Source organism: Athene cunicularia (assembly GCF_003259725.1).
Source record: "Athene cunicularia isolate RWA chromosome 6 unlocalized genomic scaffold, athCun1 chr6_part2, whole genome shotgun sequence".
In the NCBI taxonomy this organism is placed as follows: Eukaryota; Metazoa; Chordata; class Aves; order Strigiformes; family Strigidae; genus Athene; species Athene cunicularia.
In genome coordinates, this window is record NW_020799106.1 from 1,345,406 (window position 1) to 1,368,646 (window position 23,241).

Genomic DNA, 23,241 nt, shown 5'->3' on the forward strand with positions numbered 1-23,241 from the left:
TCATCTTGTCTAGACAATGAATGAAGTCCAAAGCTAAAGATCTTCTGGAATGCTGATGAGCTTTATCAGCCTCCTGAAAATTCTGCTCCTAGTTACCTACCAGCTTGGCTCATCTTCCTCCCAAGAAATGCTCACTTCTGTTCCAAGGTTGAGTAGTGCTGTTAAACTATTTAATAGAGAATTGAATTTCTGCTAAGGAAAAGACACCTATTTCAGTAGCAGTATGGGGAATTGTTCCTTAAGTCTTAAAGCAAATAAGTTGATAAATTACCTGCTTGCACATTATAGGTGGCTGGTGTAGAATTAACCTCACTGATTTATAAATACCTATGAAGTTGTTCAGTTAATTGCTTTTTTTCTCGTGTATTTTGCAGGTATTCGTTATAGTTTGGATGTTAGTGTGGATGAAGTGAAAGCCTTAGCATCTCTAATGACATACAAATGTGCTGTGGTTGGTAAGTGATCATTTTTCAAGCGAAGACACAATCTTTCATTTTGATCAGTACTGATGTAATTTACAGAAAAAAAACATAAAGGATTAAATTAAGTTTTAGACATTAATCTCTGACTAAAATCTCTAGCAAGATAGGAAAAATATAGTGACCAAAATAATATGTATTTCCTCTGCTGTTAATGTAGATACTTGAATAAAGTTGCATTTTCATTTGAAAAGTCCAAATTCTGCTAGCTATTCCCTCCTGTAAAAGTACTGCATCTTGAACTCAAATCAGAGTATGACAGACTTGGATTAGGAGGGGTCTAATTCTAGGGGGAACAGATGGAGGCTTCAGGCAGGGGAGCTGTGGAGAGAGAAGGATAAAATTCCTTTATGGGTTATAAAGAAGCATAATTCATACATGGCTTCTAAATTGTAGGGGAGTTTGGAGAGATTCTGTACATTGTGTGTAAGAAAACAAAATAATTTCTTAATGTGTATGGGGACACTTCAGTTAGGATTTCCAAAGTAAAATTTTGGAGGTAAACTGTAAAACTTACTGTTTCTAGAAGTGCCAAGATCTTGAAGCACAGAAAATGTAAATCATGAACTTTTGAGTTTCAAAGACTGCTTTCAAGCTGCCCTCGAAAGATTTCCTTTTTCTACAGGAGTACCTAGATCAGATTATAGCTTATGCATGTGAAGCCCTAAATGTGGCGAAACCACTGCTAAAATCAAAGATATAATTGCTCATACATATTACTCGTGTGTTCTGCCTTTGTTGTTGAAAAAGTAAAATGATTTTCCTTTGCATTCTTGTAGATGTGCCATTTGGTGGGGCAAAGGCTGGTGTCAAGATCAATCCCAAGAACTACACAGTAAGCTTAATCACAGATAAAAATTTGGTTATCTGCAGTACTGAAACCAGCCAGTTAAAAAAAGCTTGTCTAAGGGCATCACTGACCACGTAAAACTTCCTGCCACTTCTGCCTCTCGAAAGGCCGAGTTTAGCTTGTGCATGCAATAGCCAGGAAAACAATTTTTAAAAGGTCTGTATTTCAGAGGTGGAATACTTCGGTTATTTAAGTTATTACTTTTTTTCTTAATGTCAGGAAACTACAAATAATTTGGAACCTGAATTTTTTTTTAAGTTGATACTGTTAATAAAGGCTTAAATTAAATTACTCTTAGAAAAAAGTTAATGTTTTTGTTTATTTTGACAAATAGTTTTATGCTCCATTAAACATCTCTATGCAGGGTTCCAATGTGAATAATAACTAACCTGGCTTATAAAAGGTTTACTGCAGGCTCGCCTTCTTGCCCTAATTAAAATAACTCGTACAGAAAAGAAGACTAGAATATGTAGCAGATACTCTAAGCTTGAAACTCTTGTAAGGGTTAGTGTGAAGTCGTTCAGCTGTGCTGATTACACAACCAGCAGGCCAGCGATTGCTGTTGCTGGTTATAAATCTCTCACATATGATATCAGATTTGTTTGCTGGAAATCTCTGCTACGAACACAGTTGGTTCTTCCTGTGCCACTGTCCTGACATGTCATGGATCAGAACGTACGGAAAGAAAGCTGAATGGTTCCCTGTGCTGCTTGAGTACCAAGGCTCTGTTAGGGAGTGGCGTATAAATTATGTAAATACATGAATCATTCTTTTTTCTAAAAGGGCATCTGTTTATGCTTGGGCATAAGTTCTAGCAAATATTCATAAACCCTAATGATTTCTTGTGATACTGATTTTCCTCTATAGGACAATGAATTGGAAAAGATCACAAGAAGATTTACCATGGAGCTGGCAAAAAAGGGCTTTATTGGTATGTTGTGCAATTTTACTGTTAAAAAGTAAGAATGATTTATTGTGCACTGACAGCATCCACTAGATAGTATCCTTAAATAACCATTTTTTTGAGAGCTGTAAATAATTTGGGTATAGACCTTCAGCAAAGAGCCCCAAAGAATTGAGTCATTGCATCTGAGTGCATTTCACAGGGATCTGTCTTAACTTTTTTCTGGTGTCTGTTCTGCTGTGAAAAGCTGAGCTCAGAGGATCCAAAATGAATCACGTTTCTCTTAGAGGTAGATTATAAAATTGTGATCGAGCTTGTCGCAATTTTAGCCCCTAATATCAAACTCTTCACTACTACTCTTTCTTTTAGCCTCAGTTGAGGCTTTTGGCAGATGTGTGAGGAAAAGGAGGAAGGAAATAGAAAGTGTGTCCCAGAGAAAGTTGATGGCTTTGTCCCTGGCAATCCCAGGCTGCAAGAGCATAGGCAAGAGGCAGAGGTGCCTGTTGTAACAGAACCTCAGCCTCTGTAATGTCAGTAGGTGTTTCAGCCAGACTCTGGACCCTGCGGTGTTCTGATAACTTTTACTCTGGAGTTGCTATCTGGAAGCCTCCTCTGGAGAAAGCTGAATGTTACCAGCTCAACTTGTAATTAGATGGAGCATCTTTCCCTGGAGGAGGTTCTTATTCAAATGAATAATAAGCCGTGCAACTAGTTAAAGGTCTGCCATGTATTCCTGATGTCTAACTGCTCCTGGGAATGCATATCCATTTATCTGCATTTTCTTACTCTTCAGCCAAGGTGTTTGTCATCTGAATTAAGCTCTGTAGACACACATATGGATGGACATGTGACTGGGGTAATACTATACACGATGCCAGCTATAGTGATTGTTAGTTCAGTGACAATTAAAAGGAGTTGATTAAATTTGTCTTCCTTTTTAGCTTGATGGTTAGTACTATGCAGCTGTCACAAACCTTTTTAAAAATACTCAGAAAAAAAATTGGTAGAGGCAGGATTGTTTTTAAAATCTTGCCGAGCAAGTTCCTCTAATCTTAAACAGGTTGGGAAAATGCTATTTTTAGTCATCTAGAAAAAACAGAATTTGTGTTTTTGACAACAGATGTGTGAAGGTTCTTTCAAAGATTTATTTCATCAAGAAAGGTGTAATGTCTCTTGAAGGGAGCAGTAGAATCAGATGCATATGCTACAGCGCAATGACTAGCAACAGCCTTTCTTCAATCTTTAAACTCACCCAGGAACAAAAAAAGAAATTCTAATGCAGAAAAACCAACTAACATCATGGTATATAGAAATCATACCTAAATAGTGCCCTTCCTAGTGTTACAGCAATGATCATCAAAAAAAAAAAAAAAAGTAGTTTTTGGTGCATTGTCTTACTCTGACCTTTTACTGACAAGCTGATCCTCATTTTGCTGAATGTCTTGTGAGAAAGGTTGGAGGTTTGGATGGTATTGTACAAAGGCATGGTACGGCATCTCAAACGGAGTTGAATCCAGAAGAATCTGTTGCTTGCATAATAAACTGAGGATTAAACAGGAAAACAGTTCTCCTTTGCCTAGGCCTGCACAGCTCCCGAGGAAATAATGAAGATAAGTATTTGTGCTTGAGCCCTTAAAAGCTGTTTTCACTGTTGCCAACAGGACCTGGTGTTGATGTGCCTGCTCCTGATATGAGCACAGGGGAGAGGGAGATGTCCTGGATTGCTGACACCTATGCCAGTACCATAGGACACTACGTAAGTTTTGAGCAGAGGCTTTGAAATAGAAAAGTTTTCTTGGTCTTTGCAGAAATCCTTTTATCTAGAAATATATTACCACGCTACTTAAACATATAATTTTATTTAATTATGTGGATCTAAATATATTCTTGCAAACTGTGGCAACTTAATTGGTGTGAGGTTTTTAGGGTACAGTTAAGGAAAAATAGCTTTAATGTTTTTATAATACGCTTAAGTTTGTCTGAAGTGCTACTGATTGCAACTGTTCAGCAAAAAGAAAAGGCACTGTTTTTAAAGGTCTTGTACTTATTCTAAACTTGGTTCCTATTTCTACCATTTCCCTCTGTTTTTCATTAGTACTCTGATTACTAATTTGAGCGGAAGAGTGGTAGCCATAGTGGAACTTGTGAGCTATTGTGGGGAATGACCAGATACAGAGAAGGAATGTGAGGGCTCCGAGAAGGCTGTAGAAAGTGGAACGATCAAAGTAGAGGAAGATGTTTCAGATGACTGTCTGGTTGAGACACCAAGAACAAAAATAAAGGTGATTAAGGAATACCAGATATATAAAGGTGACCATAGGGGAAGGAGGGAACTAAGAGCAGAAAATTACCATGGAACAAAGGTGAAACGAAGCATAATTCAGAAAAGAGATGGAAGCTGTGCGGAGGACTGCCTTCAGCTGAGTGGAAAGATAACGTGTTGGTGGGAGGGATCTGTCTGAGAAAGCCACAGTCCGTGTGGTTGCACACAGATGTGTTCAGGTAGCTTGAAGTGGGAGGGAAAAGTCAAATAATAGATATAAACAGGTAGGGGAAGTCTGCTCAAAACCCAACCTACAGAACCAGCAAGCTGAGAGACAGGGACAATGCTATTGCAGTATGGAAGGGGGTTAAGGAATGAGCAAAATTCAGTGTCTCCACTTCGGCAACTAAGTTCATAGACTATTAGTACGAATACAGAAGTCTTTAATGCTAGCCATAAGCCATTTTACAAGCTTGTCATTAAAACCCATGGTCTTTCTTTTTGGCCCAAAATGTATTAATTTTTTTTTTTTAATTGACTTAAACCCGAAGTTTTTAGGACTTTGACATCAACTGTGGTTTGTATATGTGACTTTTAGGAAGACCTGGACCTGCCCTCACCTCATGCTCTGTTTTCTTGCCAAACCATGCAAGTCTTTAATAACTACCATGTTAACTGTTCCAGAAAATCCGTCTTAAGTTGCTGGATCACTGAATTATATATGGCTGAAGTTTTTGATTAAATTCATCCTTTCCCCTCTTACGTACTTCCTGACACGTCCAACTGACTTTTGGGACATGGGAAGGAACTTCAATAAATACATTCTTGCCTGTGGTGGGAGGGTGTATTTCTTCAAGTATTTATAAAATTTACTTCCTCCTTTGAAAATCCATGAAAGCTAAAATGCAGTTTCAATCTGAAACAGAATGAAAATCTAAAAATACATCAAAATGCCAGGCCAAGTTGTTCCTAGCAAACCACCACCACAGATCTTGTTTACAGTTGGTATGCCACCAGAGGGAGCATGCAGCTTAGAGAGCAATGCAGCTGGATTTTGGGAAACTGAATTAGGAATTTTGCAGCAAGCCCAGCATTGCTTTTATTGTTTTTTTAAAGAGGGGTCATCTTTGGCTTTATATGTCAACTCGCCATCATTTTCAAACAATAAATAGCTTTTGTTTTCATTATGGCCCTAGTCATCTCCTGCCATTCTGCATCCACTTACTTTTGTCTGTTCCTTTCCTCCCCCTCACTGAGCGTCTTGCACTCACACCACAGGCATGCAAATGCGTTTGGCACAAGTGATGGAGCCTCTCCCAGTAAAATGCAGCTGGTGGAATAGCAACCCATCCGGCTGCTGGCAGACTCCGTTCAGTGGATTCCCTTTCATCCCTGCTCTCTCACTTGTGCTGGAGGCCAAGCCACTGTGTGACTGTGCTCCCAGGGTGTGGGAACATGGGAACCAGTGGTGACAGAAGAGGGAGGCCCAAACAGTGTCTCGTTTGGAAGAAGTTTTTTCAAGTTACTATTTCACTTTGAAAAAGTAACTCTGGTTTGAAATAGTCTATTTTATCTTGGCTAGCTATCTAGCATGTGGAAAATTTAATTTTATTGTCACCAAATTAAGGTTAGAGGTTTGATTGCATATATTGCTTTTCTGAATAAAAGTCGTAAATACTTATTTAACTTTTCCCATATAACCTTTGTACAGTAGATTTTCCCAAGATCAAACATCCCTGTATTCTGACAACAGAAGGGTATTAGGCCTGCATTGTTGTTTCAAAATAACTGATTTTGGTATAAAGGAACACTAAACACTGTTTAAAGATGATGAAAAACCAGTCTGAGGATATGTATGAGCCCTTTAAAAGATAGAAATGTCAGGAATAATGATGGAAATTATGGCTGTAATAGGAGCTACTTCTGAGACACATCCCTTGGAGCGCTTTGATTTGTCAGTCTGCTTGTTGCTAACAGTGCAACATAGATGTCACCATAAGTAACTAACCACAACATGCAGTTAAATACAACAAAAAATCACAGAGCACGTCCAATATTGCATGATGCAACTTCCCTGACAGGTACTAGAGCACTTCTGAGGTGGTGTTCACACAAAGTGAGGATCAGGAAATCTTCACAAACTAAATGTATATAGTTTATATCATGTTCCGACTCTTACGATTCCTGTTTTCCTTCATATCTAAAGTCTACAAAACTTGGCTCCAGCTGTTCTTTGACTAATTCCGTAGCTCACAAGTCCTTCACTGTTTTACAGGATATTAATGCACATGCCTGTGTAACTGGGAAACCCATCAGCCAGGGTGGGATCCACGGACGTATATCTGCAACTGGTCGTGGTCTCTTCCACGGAATTGAAAATTTCATCAATGAAGCATCATATATGAGTATATTAGGAATGACGCCTGGATTTGGGGATAAAACATTTGCTGTTCAGGTAACTTTTTTCCTTCAACTGTCGGGAAAGGGTAGTAAACAAACTTCCAGCAGAGCTGCTTTTTAAAAAGGGCTGTAGCAATAAATCCTGTTAGGGTTTTACGCCTCCCAAGTTAACCTTTACTCTCAAACTTTAGAAACACTTTTCAAACAACATCAGTGCCCTTTATTTTGGACTGTTTTTTAAAAACTGAACTTTCGATTGCACTCTACAGGCACAAAGCCAAATCTCCAGTCTTCGTAAACATAGGCTGGAAATAACAAAGTGGAATACTATTACCAGAGTTCTTTAAACTAAGGCATTGCGTGCTTTTCAGTGAGCTGCATCACTGTTTCTGCCTACACAAAATTTGTTGCACTGTTTTGTAATAAAATTTTAGGGAGAGAAGGATTTGGGGGTTATGTTCTTGTTCCACTATGGAATGAGCAGTGGGAAAATTAGAAACCAAGACCTTATCCTAAATTCGTAGGGTTGAACTTATGTTGTTGGTGTTCACAAGACTTCAGGATTTATGTAGTTGAATTTTGAAGGGGTCGGCGGGTGTTCAGTAATATGCATATACATTCTGGAAATTTCAAAGAAATAACTTGTTCTGTTCAACTTTGAACAGAATGTTAAAAGGAGGATTTGAGGGATCGCTTTGTTCTGTTGTTTTCAGCACCAGTGCACTGGTGGTTAGAAATAGCAGAGTGATTGTAACCTCCGAGTTGGCCTCTAGTTAACCAGTGGGCTGAAACAAATATCTCTGCCCTGCACAGACCCAGCAGGCAACCCGTGTCCCTGCACTGTGGCATTTCCTTGGCTGACAGAGGGTTAAAGCAACAGGCACTTAAGTTAACTCAGACTGAAAACATGGCCAGAAGGAGAGCTGAAGAGTTTTCTAGGAAAACAAGGATACAGCATTGCAAAGAGACCTAATGCATGACGAAGTGTTGTATGAAAGTTTGCTTCTAATATGTAAACAAAAATCCCAAATATAATTGGAGCTATGCTATACTGGAATTTAATATTCAGCTTTTTTTCCAGCAAAGAAACTTAATACAGGCTTTTGGCCTGGATCACGTGACCTTTTGGTCTGCCATGTGGGTTCATTCCAGAATGTTGAATAATGGCCTGAAATTAGGTTTCCTACACCTGTAAGGATGTAAAACATGCTAATAAAATGCAAGACAATCTAAATTGGAATTTAGGCAGTCTGTTTTATACAAGACCACTTCGGAAAGGTGTTAGAAATTACACAGCTGCATACTAATTTGTATGATAATTATATTCTTGTTTAATGCTTTCCATTGGGGATGGTTTTACACTTGTAAGCCTTCCTTACCCGAATTCAAGGAGAATATTTCTTGGCCTGTAAATGTTAGTCAAACCTTTGAATAGTCATACAGGAATCCATTAACCCCTCTAAGACAGTTATAAAATAGATACACATAACGTTCCTGTGTTGATGAACATCACAGTTTTGACACTTTCGTAGTAGCATTAATGCTTCCCTTCTGTATTTCCAGTATAAAAACCTTAGTACAGCCGTACATTGCTGGCTGCAATGTGTAATTTCAAAATGATGGTCAGACTAGAGTAGAATGCACGTAGATTTCTTCCATCTTTCCTGTACCCATCATCCAATGCCAAGATATGCCAATAGATGAAGAACTACTTAAAGCTATTCAAAGCTACGTCAGCCTTAGCAGTAATCATCCTTTTTAGCTGAAGTGTAACTACTTTTTCCCTTTCTTTTTCCACCTTCAGGGATTCGGTAACGTGGGCTTGCATTCTATGAGATACTTGCATCGTTTTGGAGCAAAATGTGTTGCTGTTGGCGAGTTTAATGGTTCTATCTGGAATCCTGATGGGATTGACCCAAAGGAACTAGAAGATTACAAATTGGTATGAAACTTAGCTGAGCAGAAAGTTTGGGTTTTGTCAGTTTTGCAAGTATGTAGGATGACTGTAGACTGGTGTTAATTTGTGATGCTGCAGTTAGTACTTAGAAAATTACGTAGGAATGTCGATTCTTCTGGCTTTCTCCTTATCCTGATGACGCATGAATGCAGGTGGTACTTTTGACCTGACTCTCAGAAAAATGATGAGGGCTTGCATGTGTGCAGTCTAATTTGGTTTCAGAATTGGAGTTTATGATTGTGTTGCCTTATGACTGAGCTAGGCAGGATGTGTCAAGCAGCCAGGGCAGGGGGGGTCCTGACGGATTCCTGACTGAGATCACAAGCATATGGACATTTAAGACTTCGAAGTGGACTTCCACTGCTTCTTGCCTATTGGATGTTTCTGAAAAAATGAAAGCCTGTCTGACAGTGTGACTTCAATATATAGTTTATCTCTAGTTTATTTTTAATATATAGTTTCCAAGTGAAGCAGACTTGAGGGGACAGTTCACTGGCACTAAATACTTCTTAGACTCTCTATGAGGCTTATTTGCTGTGTGTCTTTTACACAGGGAGCATTTGAATGTCTTTATCACCCCCTTTCTCAAAAGAATGAAAGGATTCTGTCACTAAACAAAAGTTATCATTGTAGTACTGAAATTTGAAATGGTGCTTTCACATCCTTTGTGATGCAGCGTGTACTGTGTTTAGCAGACCAGAGGGTCATTTCAGTTGTTTGAAAACTATTGCATTTGCCATGTATTTTAAGAGTTGAGAGGGACTGTTAGTTGGGTTTTTTTTCTACTCCAGAGCCCAAATGGTGACCATTGTCTTTGGCCAGAGAGCAGTTATGCCTCAGTCAAGGGAACTCCGTTATCCAAGCTTTGTAGCTTGCTTTTTATGCCTAGTCTAAGCAAAAGTAGGAATGATGTTATGTGCTGTCTTAAGTTAGAAGGAAAGGAAGTCATACAAATATACACATACTAAAAAGACCCTGGTTTGTTTTCTTTGAACAGCAAAATGGGACAATCATGGGCTTCCCTAAAGCACAGACACTTGAGGGCAGTATTCTGGAAACAGACTGTGACATTCTCATCCCTGCTGCCAGCGAGAAACAGTTGACTAAGGCCAATGCTCACAAGGTTAAAGCAAAAGTAAGTTGGAGAGTTCAAATGTAAATGAAAAATAGAGAAGGCCTGTTTAAATACTAGTAATTAGCATGGATGAGAACAAACATACGCCTCTGAGTTACTCTGCTGTGATTCCTTTCAGATTATTGCTGAAGGTGCCAATGGGCCCACGACTCCTGAAGCTGACAAAATCTTCCTGGAGCGGAATATCATGGTTATCCCTGTAAGGTTCTATTATGACCTTTGATTTTCATTGCAAGGGCAATATTTCTGTGAATTGTAGCAAGACCTTATTTACTGAAGGTTTCTGTGAATAGCTGTTCATTCTCTTAGAATGGTTTTTAACAACTGATGTCTAGGAAGTGGGTGTCAGTGTTACTTACAATCGGTAGTAATTACTTAAAGATCTCACTGCAACTGTAAATGGCCAAAGATAGCTATTACAGAAAGGCTACAGTCCACGATTAGTTCTTAAATCTGTAGTTTTGCATTTCAGAGGATTAGCTGACATTTGCTCAGCTAAACAGTCTGCTAAGCAAAGGAAGAAGGCAGAGTAAATAGCCAATGTGTTTGCAAACAGTGTGTCTCTGGGTGATACTCTGACAGAACTGTGTATTGTAGCTCACATAGAGTAAATTTAACCTCTAGTGATAATTTGAAAGAATAAGACCTATCCAGGTGTAATGATAATCTTTTCCCAGAGAAAGGGTGTCCTGGTCAAGTGGTATTGCTAGAAAGAGTGGCTGATCTTCAGCCTTTACTCACTGAGGTGGCCCAAGGATGCCCTAATTTTCTTGATTAAAATCTTGTGCTAAAATAAAAGAAAGTAGTCAGTCAAGCACACCTGAACTTCACATGTTCTGAATTCAAGTCGTCTTTTGAAAATCAATAGAAGTAATCCCTGGACTGCAGAAGAGGGTAAGTGTTGTCATGTAAGAGTAACAACTGGATTGTTTTCTGTACTGCAGTTTAAACTAGTACTTCGTGCGTAATGCTTGTGCTTGCTTTTGCTTAATGCTATAGAGCTGTCTGTCACATGGTCACAATTCAAGACATTTGCTGTTTCTGTGCAGGATCTTTACCTGAATGCTGGTGGTGTAACAGTATCCTATTTTGAATGGCTGAAAAACCTGAACCACGTCAGTTATGGCCGCTTGACTTTTAAATATGAAAGGGATTCAAACTACCACTTGCTCAGTAAGTGCTCGTTTCCACTTTTGCTCACTAATTAATAAATTCAAAATACCAAAGTACTTCTCATGTCCTCATGAAAAAACTACAATTCCACATTTCCTTCGAGTGGAGCGGATGCAAAGTGCAGTAGGAGATAGGAGGTTAGTGGAGTGGGGTCAGTAAATCCACAGTCACTTGCCATGTGACTGTACTATGGCAATAGTACTGCTAATGTTAGAGACATTCACCTAGAAAAACAGAAAAATTAACATTTTTCCCTTTTCTTAGAAAGCAAAAATGACTGCCTTTCCCCCAGTCCCTATAGGCTGCATTTCATGCCCCTGAAGTCCTGGGTCAGCCCCTTTGTTAGGCAGCACCTTCCTTTCCTTCCCAGTTACCGTCCCTCTGCTTTTTTTTTTTTTTTTTCGTTTCTAGTGTCTGTCCAGGAAAGCTTGGAAAGAAAATTTGGGAAACATGGGGGAACTATTCCAGTTGTGCCTACAGCAGAATTTCAAGATAGGATATCGGTAAGTGGTTGCTGCTGTTTTTTTTTACTGGTATTGTAGCTGTATTCTGATACTGTAACTGCAATCTGAATTTTACCACTGTAGCTATCATGGAGGGTTTTGCCCCAAGCAAGGCATTAGTAATAGTTAGCCTGATGGCCAAACAAATCAAAGAAATGATCTGAACTGCTTAGGGATGCTGGAAGTAACCTAATTTTTCTTTACTTGAGTCCATGCAAAATACCCCCAATATTGGTAAAAAGCTACAGTTTTAATACAGATACATTTTGTATTTGTCAATAGTGTTAAATTGGATGTTGTGGTTCATATACTGGAGTTTTTCAGGTCAACAGACTATCTTACATTGTTTAGACAAACCATGTGAGGTGCTTTTTTTCGCTGGGGAGGCTGCAGGGAATGATTCTTTTTGCAGGCCAGTAAGGGGGAAAAAAAAAGCCTCCTTTTTTTTTTTTTCTTGATGCTTTTGTTTCCTGTGAAATACTTGATAATCTGTGCTGGCTAATCTGATGCATGGAAGCTAAAAGCCTTGGCCCGTTTGTTTTTTAAACACAAGTTCAGAAGGAGGTGGGACAAATGATTAGGGGAGAAACTCCAGTGAGTTGTAAAAAAACACTAAACCATGCTTTGTCAGGAAGAAATCAGAAGTGCACGTGAACTCGGACCGCTGTCAGATGATAGAAATAGGCTGATCTAGTGTGATGCTGGTGTGGTCATAACTGTTAGGTTACATGAATAGTATGGTAGATGGGTTCTGTGGCTTAAAGCCATTGCTGTGATTTCTTAAACACAAGCCATAGAACCTGGCCTAGTAATTTCTACATCCAGCCCAAATCGGTATTTGAGGGAAAGCATGTATTTTGTGAAGCCAGTTCTCAAATTGTTAGTAAACTACAGCAATCAGGGTGATGGAACATTGAATCTGATATTCAATCATTCTAATTCAGGCTACCTTCAATTATTTATTGTTCTGTGTATTTAAATTTTAATGGGAACAAAGTTATTCTGGAATTGTTCAGGCCTAACGTGATGTTGAGTGTGTGAAATGGAGATCCATGTCCTGCCTAAAACCTGACTGTCTCCTGAACAATTGCAAGTAGCTTCTATAGGTTATTGACTCTCGGGAGCTTTTGTGTTCTGAAGGCTGAAAACAGTAGCTGCAGCAATAAAAAATGCTAGCGTGGGGCATCTAGGAAGCTAATAAAAGACTCCAGTGCTTACATCTGAGGTTTTAAAACTGAATTGACCATAATTAGCTCTTCAAGCAACACAGTGAAGGCAATTTAGGTCCTTACACCAGTCATTAGAAGAAAATGAGCGAGCAAGCTTCAGTAATTATGGGAATCCAGCATGTCATTGTCCCTAATACACACACCTATACCTTTTTTGTGTTTTGGATTACACCCTGATTTTATTCCCCGGTGTTACAGGGCGCGTCTGAGAAAGACATTGTCCACTCTGGGTTGGCTTACACAATGGAGCGTTCTGCCCGGGTAAGTATTGCATTGGTAAATATACATCTAGGAAAAAGTACTTACATTAACAGTTTCAGAATGTGTTGCACAGAATTTCTTTGCAGTTAAAGGAGTAGATAACCATTTCATGATAATGGAAGTTGCTGTGTGAGGCGTTACTGCTCTGTGCCAGGTCGGCTGACTTCAGCTGAGTCTAGTAAACGTTAGAGACTGACACATGAAATCGGGAAGTATTTTCTATTAGAACTGTAGTAATTAGAAACTTTTTAGTTGTTCTCCTGTACCTGGCTAATCTGGGACACATACCTAAGAGTGCTTTACTTTACCATCAGCAGTTTTAGATTAATCCCTCTATGCAGTGTTTTTAATTAGTGGGGCAAAGACTACTTGAAACATCTTGTCTCTCCCTGTGTCTGATCTAAGACCTGAAAAGGGAGAATGCAGTAACCTTCCCTTTCAGATCTCGGTTGTAAGGGGAACCAAGACATTTTAGAACTGATCCACAAAGGATCTGAGCTGTGATACCAGTCTTGTGGCTCCTTAACTTGGATCGATCTAGTTTAGTTCCTACGGAGAAACTTACAGAAATCACATACAACCCTTTCTGTTTCAGCAAATCATGCGTACTGCCATGAAGTACAACCTGGGTCTGGACCTGAGAACAGCTGCCTATGTCAATGCAATTGAGAAAGTCTTCAAAGTGTACAATGAGGCTGGCCTGACATTTACATAAACAGGCGTTACCGCTCCTTCCTGTATCCCGTCCCCTTGCTGTTAATGTACCCTCTTCTTGAGAAAGCTTATCACAAGTTTACATGTAACCACAAAATTTTCTTTTCTTCTGACATTATAGTGGATTCTATTCTCAATTAGTTTCAGTCCAAACTAGTCTTTTTTTTTTTTTTTTTTACAGTAAAAATCCATGGATTAGGAAATTGTATACAAGTATGTATCTGAAGATAACAGTTCATCTGCACTTGTGGGGGCCATTCTGGGTATTTCGCCTACAAAACAAAATGGTACATTTTACGTATGAAAGAGTGGTCTTGCCACCTGAGCCACTTCTCAGACTTCAGATCAGATACTGTACTAGATGAGCGCTTAGCTCATTATTACTTCATGCACTTTTGTTTAATGGTGTAATTTTGGCTTCGGCACTTTCAGTAAGGCCTTGTATGATCAATGCTGTGGCATTGTCAAAGGAGGAATGGGCCTCCAGCAGGGATTAACTTTGATAGGAGTTTTAATTTTTATTTGTAGTAAAGCTTCAGGCCTGATTCTCTTTAGGCAATTTTTTTTTCTTTGACTGTGCTGCTGTTATGAGACTGCCTTCTATTGCTTCTTCAAGCTAGCTTGACTATCACCATGAAGTATGTAGAGGTGACAGACTAATATTTTTATAAGCTGAAACTATTGAGCAACTCTAGTTACGTTTTTAATCAAGTATCTATATAACTGTTCTGACTATAGGTTGTTTCCTTTTTATTAAAAAAAAAGGGATAGTCTGAATTTGGTAAGCAATCACACTTAGGTTTTTTTGAATTCTTTTTCAGTCTTTTCCTTTCAGAGGCCTTCTGAAAAATTAGATACTGCCTCAGTGAACAACTAAAGTGAAACTGAACCCAGAAATCATTGGCCAAACTACAGAGGAGCTAGAATGCTGCTATAATTTAATCCACTGTCTTAACACGTACAGCCTTTTTTTTTTTTGCCATCAGGAGGTCTTGAAAGTTTTGAACATATTAGAGTACAACAAAATGGACCTCAATTGGATCAAGCACAGTTTTTAAAGTGTAAGGCTTTTGTCCCGTGGAGTCCCCTTGAAGTGCCAGATGTTATTTATGTAATGAATATGAATGTTTTTTTTAAAAGACAACTAGTCCCTCCCAGAAACTCATGCTTTTTTTCTAACTACTTTGTAACTGCATGACATAACCTGGAGAGAAGAGCAGTTATTAAAAAAAGTTGACCTTTCCAAACCTACTACGCTGGTGTATTACTGTTTTCTGTTTCATGCAACAGCTTTCCACAGTTACAATCGATCTGTGAACCTTCACAGCACACCTGTTTATTCATTACATGCCTACTCGTAAGATACTGTCTCTTGAGTTACCCTGAAGGGCTCACTAATACAGATTCCCTTGAACTTACCTACCAGCAAGAATTTTGAAGGTGGATATGTATTTGGTAAATCGTTAAAACCTTTACTGTGTTGTCTCAAATTTGTGTGAAGAACTATTCTAGTAGCTAGCATGGAGCAATAAACCTGTGTGATGCATTTAATTAGTGGCTTCACCATATATGCTGTCATCTGGAGTTATAAAAGTGCTACAGATCACCTAAGCACAGTGTATTTATATACTTGCATTTATTTTTTAAAAAATTAGAATTGTGATCAAGGTGTGGATCTCTAAACACAAGGTCTGTATCTTGGATCATATTTTTCAGTCCAGTTTTTATGTAAACAATGATTAGATAGAAAGTAAAATGAAGTTACGATTGTAACAATTCAATTCTGACAACTTATAACCTACTTCCACCAAAACTTGGAGGCTAAAAACTCACAAATAAATAGTTGTGGTATTGAGAAGAGAAAGAATCTTAAAAGCCAAGTTGCATTGTCTGACAGCAAAGTTGTTGAAAGCAGAGTGCAGTAGCAGTGAAAAGACTTGGCTAGCTTACTGTTATTGTCCCTCCCTTCCCCCCTCATTTCCTCTCCTCTCCAGCTAGTAAAACACTTCTAGTGCAAACGTGTAAAATGGGACCCTTTCGGTGCTGGGGCATGGGGAAAGCTGCTCTAGATACTAACCAGAGTATCTTCTACCTCCTACCCACTTTGAAGGAAACAGAGGCAAGAAGCTGCACAGTGCCTGAATTTCTCAATTTGTTATCTTACATTCTTGTACACCCATATATTAACACTTTTCCCAGGACATCTTGAGAGAAAGCAGACCCACTACCTGGCACGATTTTACCCAACCCAGAGATGACCCCTTAGGGTTGACTATTTCTCCTCGGCCAACTCGAGTGCGGCGGTTACCGACCTCTTCTTAACGGAGCCAGCGTTGGCAACCCACATGACATGAACCTGAGCACATCCAAGGGCTGGTATAGAACAACTTGGGGTACTCTCAAAGAGCTGAGATTCTTGGAGAGATTGATGCTCGCAGTCTGACTTAAGATTACAGCACAGCACCTGATTTGCCCTCTGCTTGTAGCTCAACACAAGAACCAAACTGCATCAGTGACTCCAGACTTAGAGCCTGCTCTGAAATGCTCCTGGATATTAGGGCTACACTGGTGCTGAGCACTGTTGAGCTCAGTCCTAAGGGGATCAGACAGTTAAGAAAAAACTGAAATTGCATGTTCCGTATCACATTTTCAAGCACCTACTTCTTAAGACCTGGCAACAACCAGCAGCAAGACAAAAGTAGTACAATTTCACCCAGTTATTACGAGGTAACATGGTTTTGGAGGCTTGGGTGCAAAGCACCTCCAGCCTTTCTCTAGCCACGGTTGAAGAAAGCAATTGCTCTCCAGTGTGTACATTACAAACGGGTTTTTACACTACAGCTGTAACTTCAGTTAGGTATCAGACCAAATTTCTTGGGGAATGCTTCCCTCCTTACACATACATACCCACACACGCAAGTTCTGTCTTCCAGCTAACAACGTTTTTACAGCTTGTATCACTACAGGCCACAAGCCATTCACCAGGAAAGGGGCTAGGATGTTCAGCAGGAAGCCAGTCAGTACCTGAAGTTAGACTTGAACCTGCTCTGTACCTACTACCTAGAGGTACAGCCTTACCTAGTAGGTGTTTGTACTCTCTCACACTCACCTTAAGGTAGCTTGTGCTGAAGAGCCTCCCAGTAAGTACTCTGAAGCTGCCCATGAATTTCATAAAGATGACTAGAGTGTTCAGGGTTACATGCTGCCTGCAACATACTAAATGCAAAATATCTCTGTTACACAGAAGAGCAAGTAGAACGGTCATTTTTTCATGCCAGTAAAGAACTCGGCGCTCCACCTGTTTTCATTGATGGCGCCTGTCACCATCAGGAGGAAGCATTGAAGCAACGGTAACTCTTGCTGCGATTTCAAGATGCCAAGTAAGTGACCACTATATTACTCTGTTAGTAATTAGTGAGGCTCTAGTATCCGATTCTAAGATCTCATTCTAATTTGATGTGCACACTGGGCATTTCTGTTACTTGTTTTTTCTTGTTCCATTGATTTTGTGGTTTTTTTTTTCCAATAGCCCAGACTTGCTCAGTTCTCATTCTTTCAGCTCCTGCTCAGTTACTGTCCGGGTTTGACAGATGTGGTAAATGACTCCATTGCCATACTGTGTGCTGCATTACTCATCGATACTTCCCTGTGCAGAGCTGTTGAAGGTTTAGCAGCGATCCAGCTCAGGCAGAGATACAGAGCTCATGGCAAGCTAAGTGCTCTGCTGGCAGTAACGCATCCTTCTGCTGTTTTCATTAGTTTGAGTATCACAGTGCTGTCGGACAGTGGGTACATACACTTTAAACACACTGAAGTCTTCATCAGCACAGTAGCTAATTATAATTTTACAGGTTAAGACCAGAAGTACAAGCACAGTCGCAGAAGCACACAAGTGTTCAGTGTGTCTTGAAGTGGCTGTTGGTTGCTCAGTTTGAGACACACAGAGTCATGACTGACACAATGGGAGGGACCCTAGACTGTACGTTGTGCCTCTGAGCCATCCCTTACCTCATAAAAAAAGTCAGTGTTTGTCTGCACTGATAGCACAGCACAGCTCTGCTCTGTGCAGTAATCCAGTCTTTATATAGACCAGTGGTTTTAAACATTTTTTAATTTTTCTTTAATATCTAACCAAAAGATGCCCAAGGAATACATGCAAGCCAGGTAGAGGGTAAGTATTTTCTTTATTTAAGAGTACATGTAGTAGAAACTTGTTTACAAAAATTTCAGTGGTGGTACATTTTTATCTTCATTGTCCAAAGCTTTTGCCCCATGAAGTTGCTTGATTCGCTACATTTTTTACAGCTTTTTCACTGGTTTCAGCAACTTTGTAGACTTCATCAAGAGCTTTTAAAACAGAAAAACAAAGGTAACTGTAGCATCAGTGCAATACCTTCCCCTTTCCCGCCAGGTGTGGGAGAGGCAGCAAGGCAGGGTTGGGGGACCCATCTGGGGTTTCCCTGACATGTCACTGTTGAACTAGACAGAACCATCACCTTACCTTTCTGACCAGCATCCTTGGCCTGTTCCACTGCTTGCTGCACAGTCTGGCCCACTGTGTTTGCTACAATCAGGAGAAAAAGAAGTGTCAATTAAGCAGTCTTTACCCTTCCCCTAAATTCAGTAATCACATTTTGGAAAGGTTCCCTAAATGTTTCAAGGCTAGAAAATAAATAAAAAATTCTATAAGGATGGGCACCCTGATCTAGTGGGAGAGATGCTGTTAGGACTCTGGCTGTAGTTCCCCACATTGTACAGATGAAGATTATGGATATACAATGTCTGTCACCTACAGTCTCAGGAAACAAACCCTAGTAAGAGAAGGTACAACAAAACCTTCCTTTTACTGCGCCTGGGCAGGATCTGTTCATCAGGCTTGGGCAGTTTGGTTGGTAAGGATTCTCTCACCAACTGCATAAGGCCTGACGCTTGCTGTCTGAAGCAGCATGCTGCAAGAGGAGCACATCAAACCTCGGCGATAGAGAAAAGTTTATTCTACAAGACACCAGACTCGTTTTAAGGGCATGAAAATAAAGGAAACTAAGAGACATGAAGAACAGGAGAAGGTATTGCCTTAAAGTGAAGGAACTGCAGCCTAGAAAATAGTAATAAAGATTTGGATGATCAGGGAAGTCTTGCTCACAAGTCAGCTAAAAGTGTGGGTCAAATAGCCTTCAGCTGAACCTGCAGTTGGTTTGTTCCCCCAGCTCCAAGTCCTGCCTTCTAAAGAGCATTGATGTGTCCTGCACGGCAGACACTGGCGGGGGGGCTGACTGCAGCCGGGTTCACGGACATGGCAAGAGGCAGGATCGCTGAGCCCAGCAAGGACATTTAAGCGGTCTGGGAGCGTCTCAGACTTCAAAGGTTGCCAGGCTTGGATTGAATGGCTCTTCAACAGCAGTTGCTTCATTAAGTGTCTTGTAAAATCCCTTTCACTTGTGAAATAGTGGCCTATTTCCCCTTGGGTTTGTAGGACACTTTCTGCAGCTTAAAAGTTGTGCTAATTGTCATGATGCATCATCTCGTGCTGCAGTTTCTTAACGCGAGTGATGTTCACTGCTTGCAAGGTGCAGCTGAGGAAAATGCTTCCTGTAGCAGTCTTGGGTCAGAGGTGAGTTCACGGCTCCTTTCAGGAACCACAGGGTAGGTGCTAATTTTAGATACTTGCAGCGCCCTGTTGTGCCACTCTGCACCTAGCCCTGGCTCATGGGGCTGTGCGTTCAGGGCACGTGCAGACGCAGCAGCAGCAGTTCAGTGACAGGGCAATTAATAGTTGCAGAACCACCAGTTGGACAGTCCTGCTTCAGTTTCAAAACTGGCATAAAGTTCCCCTCTATTTTCATTTAAATGGGGATTTAGGGGGCACCTCGCTAACACTTCCAGGAGTTGCTGGGCACTGACAGTAGCATGGAAGGAGTTCAGCAGCACATGCTGGGTGTTGGTGCTGATGGTGCCCAAGTCAGGCCAGTGCCTGGGACTGTTTTCCCAGGCTCCAGCTGGAAGAGCCATGCTGCAGTTCGGGACTTGCTGGGAAGATACATGCAGAGTTCAGGCAAAGGGCTTACACTGCTGGTATCTGAACTGGCACGGCTTCAAGTGCTTGGGTCAGGAGGGGAACGACTGCTGCTACTAATTAAAAACTTTGCTCTTAGAGTTTGCTGACTCCTAAACACTCAGTCCAATCAGCTGAACATTAAGGTTACTACTCAGCTCCTTCAAGATGACAAAAACCACTTCTAAAGCACCCATATCAGTCTTCCAGCACAGGAGAAGTCTCCTCAATGTTAAAAAGTTGGGAACATCAGAAAAACCTCCACAAAATGTGCATTTCTAGGGCCTGACGTACAGCAAAAGTGGAAAGAAACCTTCAGCTGAAAACAAAAATTGATGTTTACCCCCGAATTGCCCACATCCTGGTGTTTCTCTTTTATGCTTCAGCATGAAAATCGTTGATTTAAGCATGAACCCAAATTCTTTGGAAAAGGGGGCAGTGGGTGTGGGGTTACGCATCTTTCATCTTCCTAGCAAGCTGGACCAGGGATAGATGGTAAATAAGTAGCTTGTTTCACTGCATGCCTAACCTGCAAGTAGTATTTCTGCTGTACTTGAACTCACAGACAAAAATACCTGGTTCTAAGAGTTCACCTAGACGTCATCTAAAGAAACATGAAACAGTCTCATGAATTCTACTAAGCACAACAAACATTTTGGGAATCGCACCACGGCAGATCTCCGTGTTAAAGCTTCACTAACCAATGGTTCATCCGAGTGTCCTGTTCTTTAAGTTGGGGCCAATTCAGCACGCCTCTGCGGGAGGAGTCACAGCTCGGGTGCCTGAGCCCCTGCTGCTGCACTTGTGCTTCCAGGGGGGCGAGTGCCTGCGACACCAGCAGGGCTGGAGCGCTGACAGCGGAGCAGAGCTGGTGGAGCTGCACATGGTGCAGCACCAAGCTGATCAAAGCCCTCAGAGCTTCAGGAAATTATCCACCGCACTGCTACAAAACTTCCTTATCGTGGCTGTTCATGTTGGTAAACAAAGCCTTACATAAAAATCCTCTCAGCTTTCCGCCGTCCTTCAGTGCATCATCTAGGCATCCCCACAGTAAAAACCAGTGGGAGAAGTTGTGGGAAACCAGTAGTAACATCAATCCCTCGTTTACTATATTGTTAGAGGGTTTGGCAGTTACAGGACATACTGACCCACACCCCTGAGGGCAGCACCTACAGAACTCATGCCCAAGAGACAGGTTTGCTCCCAGCTGCAGGAGCAGGGCACATTTTTAACACCAAAAACACAGGAGGAGGGAAAGCAGCAATTTGTATTTACCTGCCACCTGTGCAGCGCTTTCAGCCTGTTGCGTGGCTTCCTCCGCAAGCTTCTTCCCAATCCCGAACATGGCTGCACTCGCTCCTCTCCCCGCAGAGGATGGGTGAGCGAATCCCTAAATTTGGTTCTGTCACAATGTTTGGCAAAGTGCAGCCTTTTTATAGACAAAGCAGGACTCCTCCCAGTAGTTACAGGGCAAATGCAAACTGGAACAGGGAAAAGCCACAAGCTCTTGTTGGGTGATTAATATACGAGGCATAAAAGGGTGAAGAGACATTAGTGTTTATTGTGTTTTCCTCCCCAGAGAGAGGGCGTGGATTAATCAGCAGCAGTTTTCCATAGCCCAGGAATGAAACCTTTGTTTGTCCATATCGAGGAGTTGGTAAACAGCGTGCGTGCCACAGCTGCCCCCACCAAAGGCTCCCGAGCCCGTGCCGCAGGGGGAGATACAGGCAGGCACAGCCTGGGGTGAGCCAGGCAGAAAAACACTGCATGGCAAAACACTCAGCTGAAGAATTGCTTAAATCAACTTTGGCATTTCAAAGCCTTACATAGAAAAGTATCCAGTTTCAGATGATGTCTGCCCACATTTTTTTTCTCCCCAGTGGGACTTAAAATTCAGAGTTATAAAAAGAAGTGGGAGGAGCTAACCCTGCTTTTTAAAGGATCTGATGAAATCTTTATTGTGTTAGACAAAGCTAATAATTCAGTGGTGTGTCATAATTAATATTTTAACCCCTTGTTTCCAATGCCTGGCTCAGGAGAGTGAAGAGAGGAGGTCTGTGTCCTTCCCCTCTGTCCCCGCAGCAGACACTCACAGGACCAAGCGCAGCCCCCAGAGCCTTGAGCATCAGGCGAGGGCCAGTGGGTGCAGCCCTGCAGCCTCTGCCCGTCCTCACCAGGGGCCAGGCAGCGCCAACCTGCAGCACCAGGGTCACACCACCTGCCCTGAGTGACAGAAAGCTGAGCTGCCAGCGTCCCCCAGGCAGAGCCAGCCCCCGCATGGCACAGCGGGACAGCGGGCAACAGCCAGGGCCCTCTCACAGCTCCTCTGCAATGTCCCTTCCAGCAGAAGTTCTCTTTTCTTCCAAGCATTGCATTTCCTTACTGATCACAAAGTCCTACTTTATGTCAATTAAACATGATATGGAGGGTTTTCGGGGGGAGAGAAGGGGCTTCTCTGCCTCATTTTATCTTCTGGTAAGGATTACCCACCATATCTGAAAGCAAATTCTACCAAAGTATGCTCACAAAAAGGAGAGACAATTTTGGTTTTAGATTAATGTTTTCCTTGACAGGAGTCCAGGGGTATTGACAAAGTTCAGAACTGACCTAACACAGCAAAAAAAAAACACCCAAAAATTTCAGATAACTCAGAGCAGCAGCCGACCCACGGAAATTCACTGCACAGCAGCCAAGTGGTAAAACATGCCCGCTGTTCCCTGTACCATCCTCCACTACCCGTGGCTGGCCTTGCTTGCAGGAAACACCAATTTCCCAGTCCTGCTCTGCTGGTGCTGCCCCAGTTACTGGCTGGGAGAGATGTGTGAAGACAGCAAGACTGAGAGTCAGCAGCAGGCCTCTGCATTTGGTGACTGTTTACAGTATCATGAAACATTAGATACACCCCTCCTCATCCTGTCCTAATCACAAACTGAAGGACGGGTCCTCTCACACGCTCCAGCATTGCCAATACAACTTTTGTTTTTTTAAAAAAAAGCCATATCACCACAAACTCATGAGCAACTTCCACAAGAGCAGGCTGGTACAGCACCAGCACTGATGGTTTGGCTTCCCAACGAACACCAGCGTAGAAATAAAGTGACAGGGTGATCCTAATGGTGTTAGAGTGACACACCGCAGGTACACACGGAATTGTAACACCGGAGAGACTACGTGCCCTTGCAACAGTCCCTGCCGAGGGGCGAGGTGAGGGCAACGGTAAAACCATTCAGCGTTAGAACCGCACCACAGCGCTCAGATGCGAGGAGGACCCGCTTTCTGTTACTGCATCGAGGCCACAGCCACAGGAGACCAGCGCGGAGG

The 23,241-nt window shown here is 41.5% G+C and overlaps 1 protein-coding gene across 1 annotated transcript; it reads left to right on the top strand.

Annotated features, from left to right (window-relative positions):
- The first annotated feature begins 353 nt into the window (after window positions 1-353).
- On the top strand, window positions 354-15,120 carry GLUD1 (glutamate dehydrogenase 1). The gene is made up of 12 exons (XM_026851969.1): window positions 354-455; window positions 1,259-1,314; window positions 2,197-2,260; window positions 3,895-3,989; window positions 6,772-6,951; window positions 8,701-8,838; window positions 9,851-9,988; window positions 10,107-10,187; window positions 11,038-11,161; window positions 11,573-11,664; window positions 13,092-13,154; window positions 13,750-15,120. The coding sequence occupies exons 1-12, from the start codon at window positions 431-433 to the stop codon at window positions 13,867-13,869; spliced, it is 1,176 nt and encodes a 391-aa protein (XP_026707770.1). The 5' UTR covers window positions 354-430; the 3' UTR covers window positions 13,870-15,120.
- Window positions 15,121-23,241: the final 8,121 nt, after the last annotated feature.